Genomic DNA, 4,811 nt, shown 5'->3' with positions numbered 1-4,811 from the left:
ATTATTATTATTATTATTATTATTATTATTATTATTATTATTATTATGCGTGTAACAGCGTTCGCAAAGTATCCGGTCATAGCACTATTTACGATTTCGTATGTAATATTGGGACTGAGCTACGGCATTACTCGGCTTTCCGTAACAAGCGATCCGATTGAAATTTGGGCGGCGCCCTCCAGCAGATCAAGAATCGAGAAAGATTATTTCGATTCACATTTTCAACCTTTCTACAGAACGGAACAGATTTATATAAAATCGGTGGGACTCGATAAGGTAAACTTGCTTTCACGACAAACTCGTGTCACGTATCATACGCGCCATACGTACTCAACTAATTCCAAGTATGTCGCGTCGAAACGAGCTACGAGGTATATCTCTGCCGTATACACCATATTACCGGGACTTTTGAACTCTCTACCAGTAGCTTTCAAGATTTTCGTTATCCGCGCTTCATCAAAAATAAAAGAGATACACAGTCATGTACCGATTCTACATAGGTGCTGCACAACACATCGAACGGGCCTCTTGAATTTGGTCCCGTCTTTGCTAAGGAATTTTTACTCGCTGTATACGATCTTCAAAATAAAATTCTCCAAGTAAGTATTTCTATTTGTCGTAAGGGATTGTTAGTAAACTAAAGAAAAGGAAAAAGAAAAGTGAACGTAATGGAAATGTACAGCTTGGACAAGACGTTGGAGAAGGATTGGAACGCATTTGCTATGCTCCAGTTCGGAGTGATTTTACAGGGCCCACTACTTTGAATCTTTGCACCGTTCAAAGCGTTTGGGGATATTTTCAAAACGATCTCGAAACTTTTAATCGAACGACTGTTTCCGGTCCGTACGAAAGAAATTATTTGGATCATTTGTACGAGTGCGCGCAGTGAGTAAAAATGCTAGTCGTATGTATAGTAAACATAGAAAATATGTAGTTTGTATTATATGGTAGTTGTATAGTGCGTAACGTGCATAAAGAAAGCACAACGCAACATAAAAGGAATCGATAGGCCAGGTGTCTGGGTTAATAGTATGTATAATGAAACAAAACGAAACGAAACAAAACGTTTTATCCTTGTTCCGAAGAAACGCGTACAATCCTGGCTGCATGGCACCGTACAAAGGACCAGTCGTGCCTGCGATAGCCTACGGAGGATTTCTTCGAGACAACAAGTTTCTTTACGATTCGAAAGATTACATAACGGCAACCGGATTGGTTTTAACTTTTCTAGTAAAAAACTCGTTAAACGAATCTGCACTCGAATCGACACACAAATGGGAACAGCGGTAAGATCCAAACATACCAACACCATAGATACGCGACCAGAAAACAAGACAAGGACCGTACTATACATACATACATACATGTATATACCGTGGACGTTTTAGGTTTCTCGATTTCATGAAAGAATGGGACGTTATCGATCGTCCGAAATTTATGGATGTCGCGTATAGTAGCGAAAAATCGATTCAGGACGAATTGGAGAGATCGTCGAGAGCAGAAGTATCGACAGTAGTTTTCAGCTACGCGTTAATGTTTGTTTACGTTACCGTTGCTCTCGGTAAAATAAGCTGTAGCTTCAAAGGATACTTTGTAAGTTTTCTCCTCGTTTCTTAACCAACTAACTGTTTCATGCAAAATACATGAAACGTTCTTTCGAAACCGACTATTTCTCGTATGATTTTAGACAAACAGTAAAATGATGCTCAGTATTGGCGGAATAATCATAGTAATGGCGTCCGTAGCTTGTTCCCTCGGTGTATTTGGCTACATCGGAGTACCCACGACGTTACTTACCATCGAGGTGAGCGAAATACTGCATAATAATAAATGTCCAAAGTACATAGAAACATAGAAATGATGGATAAATGTATAAATTATTCGTATCCACACAGGTAATTCCATTTTTGGTACTAGCCGTGGGCGTGGATAATATATTTATATTGGTCCAAAGGCACGAGAGAAATCCAAAACGTTTCGAAGAATCGATACCCGATCATATCGGAAGAATTATGGTCGAAGTTGGTCCGTCGATTTTGCTTACCAGTACTTCCGAGTGTCTCTGTTTCTTGATCGGTTAGTACTTGGTATACATTACATTGTACTAAATTGTGTACGTATAGGGCATAGGGTATATCTACACGGCTAGAAGCTCGAGAACAAAGGAGAAACGCGTTACGTTCGACAACACGATTCCAAACACGATATTTCCGCGAAATTACGCCGGTAAACAATTGGCCCGCTCGGAGCTGTATTTATTTATTTACGCTTTGCGTACGATCGAAACGTGTTACTTTGCGGTCGCAAGATGCCTCAACGATTCAACGATTCAACGATTCAACGATTCATATCGTTATCGAATAAAAAGTTGATCTCGACTAACGCATCGTACCATTCGTTTTTACATTATTAACAAATACAAACTATCGTTACAGGAACACTGTCTACGATGCCGGCTGTAAATACTTTTGCGCTTTACGCGTTTTTTTCCATCCTAATTAATTTTTTCTTACAAATAACAGCTTTTGTCAGCCTTTTGTCATTAGACGCTCAAAGATCCGAGGTAAGAAACATTACGTATGTATTTACTATACAATAAGGGAATATAGCATGGATAGCGTAACGATCGTTGACGATATTTCAGAATAATTTATTGGATGTGTTTTGTTGCGTGAAAATGAAGGAAAAGCAGTTGGAAACCGATCGGAATCACAGTTTAATACAAACGATATTTAAACGTTTTTATACGCCTTACCTTATGAAGACACCGATCAGAATAATCGTAATAATCGTATTCTCCGTGGTCCTAGTCGTACACGCCGTAACGATACCAAATATAAGTATCGGTTTGGAACAACAGTTGTCGATGCCCACAGATTCTTACGTGTTGAAATATTTCCAAGTAACGTATCCATTCATCTCGATAATGATAACAGCGATTACGGCAATCGTATACCTAACTTAATCAATCTGGATATTTTCAGTTTATGGAGGATCTATTGTCGATGGGTCCCCCTGTTTACTTTGTTCTAACTCCCGGGCTGAATTATAGCAAGAAAGAGGTTCAAAATATAATTTGCGGCGGTCAAGAATGTAATACCGATTCTCTTTACACGCAAATCTACTCTGCATCGAAACAACCTGACGTGTTCGTATACATAAATATATCGCATGTCTCTTTTAGAATCTGCTTTTACCTGCTTTTAACGTATAGGCAAAACTACGTTTATTTAATCGCAACCAAGCCAGGTTAAATTACTCATCGAAACCGTTTATTTGTAGTTCGTATTTATCGAAAGCAGCTTCCTCCTGGATAGACGATTACATAGACTGGTCAACGATTCCCCAATGTTGCATGTATTTTCCGAGCAATCAATCCTTTTGTCCTCATTGGAATGGTAATTGGCAATGTTATTGAAATATTCCTCGCTATAAACATACATACATACATACATACATACATACATACATACATACATCTGTGTTTTGTAGTTGACACGTGTAAAGAGTGCGACATTCGAAAAACCGACTCTCGACCAGACGCAAACAGTTTTCGAAAATACATACCGTATTTTCTGGAAGACATACCGGATGAAAATTGCGCGAAATCTGGTCGGCCATCGTATCTCGATGTAAGTTTCTTTCTCTTCTTACCATAGCGTGTACTTGGACATGTACATAGATACGCGTCTCGATTATATTACGCGAATCCAACGTTATTTGAAATTTTTCAGGGAATTAATTACTACGTTGATAAATATGGACTGACCGATGTTGGCGACAGTTACTTTATGGGTTATCATACTCCGTTAAAGAAATCGTCGGATTGGTACGAATCCCTAAAGTCCGTAAGAACGATAGCGGAAAACATCACAACGATGATAAATAACAAAAGTTTAACCGATCAGAAGATAACTGTATTTCCATACAGGTTCGTTAGATACATCCCTACTAGCCCGTTACTCTTAAACAATCTCTACTCGTACGCATTGGTAATACTACAAGGGGAAATTATTTCAGCGTATTCTACGTCTATTACGAACAATATCTCACAATCTGGCAAGAAACTTTATCATCGTTGGGCTTCTCTCTCCTCGTCATTTTTATCGTGACAGCGTTTCTCACTGGACTCTCGTTATTCTCGGCAGTAATGGTGGTACTGACGGTACTCATGATCATCGTAAACATAGGAGGACTCATGTATTGGTGGAATATCCAATTGAACGCGGTATCTCTCGTCAATTTGGTAATGGTACGTCTCGCAATAAGATGCTCGTATCTCTTCCACTCGCGGTCGAAACAAACGAAACGAAGAATCAACTCTATCAATTAATTCGCAAGCGTACAACATTTCTTTTTACAGGCCGCTGGTATTTCCGTAGAATTTTGCAGTCATATCATACATTCGTATTTACATTCCACGGCAAGTACGAAAATCGATCGAGCCTCGGAGACTCTTAACGAAATGGGAAGTTCCGTAAGTATAGAGAGTACTCGTACTTGCGTTCCTCGAATTCATAGGGTCGAGTAACGTATACATGTAATATGTAACACGTATTACGGACTTTGTTCTCTTCTTTTTTACAACCGAGAGAAAACAAAAAAACCCGCAATTAGGGTTAGCTCATTGTCAGAACTAACCCAGACCTAATAATGATAATGATAATGATAATGATAATGATAATGATAATGATAATGATAATGATAATGATAATGATAATGATAATGATAATGATAACGATAACGATAATGATAACGATAATAATAACGATAACGATAACGATAACGATAACGATAACGATAACGATAAC

General features: G+C 38.5%; 1 protein-coding gene across 1 annotated transcript in view; it reads left to right on the top strand.

The window, feature by feature from the left end:
• LOC128873582 (NPC intracellular cholesterol transporter 1 homolog 1b-like) overlaps window positions 1-4,811 on the top strand; it is a 7,915-nt gene that overhangs the window by 2,341 nt on the left and 763 nt on the right. Inside the window, exons 8-22 of the mRNA XM_054117254.1 lie at window positions 59-276; window positions 501-599; window positions 683-885; window positions 1,086-1,286; window positions 1,389-1,593; window positions 1,688-1,804; window positions 1,896-2,076; window positions 2,436-2,563; window positions 2,645-2,902; window positions 2,985-3,148; window positions 3,283-3,398; window positions 3,493-3,632; window positions 3,735-3,931; window positions 4,021-4,252; window positions 4,364-4,477. Of these exons, the coding sequence (XP_053973229.1) occupies window positions 59-276; window positions 501-599; window positions 683-885; window positions 1,086-1,286; window positions 1,389-1,593; window positions 1,688-1,804; window positions 1,896-2,076; window positions 2,436-2,563; window positions 2,645-2,902; window positions 2,985-3,148; window positions 3,283-3,398; window positions 3,493-3,632; window positions 3,735-3,931; window positions 4,021-4,252; window positions 4,364-4,477 (2,573 nt within the window). The remainder of the gene's footprint in view (window positions 1-58; window positions 277-500; window positions 600-682; window positions 886-1,085; window positions 1,287-1,388; window positions 1,594-1,687; window positions 1,805-1,895; window positions 2,077-2,435; window positions 2,564-2,644; window positions 2,903-2,984; window positions 3,149-3,282; window positions 3,399-3,492; window positions 3,633-3,734; window positions 3,932-4,020; window positions 4,253-4,363; window positions 4,478-4,811) is intronic.

This window comes from Hylaeus volcanicus, chromosome 3 (assembly GCF_026283585.1).
Source record: "Hylaeus volcanicus isolate JK05 chromosome 3, UHH_iyHylVolc1.0_haploid, whole genome shotgun sequence".
NCBI classification, from domain to species: domain Eukaryota; kingdom Metazoa; phylum Arthropoda; class Insecta; order Hymenoptera; family Colletidae; genus Hylaeus; species Hylaeus volcanicus.
This window is presented reverse-complemented; position numbering and strand designations above follow the sequence as displayed.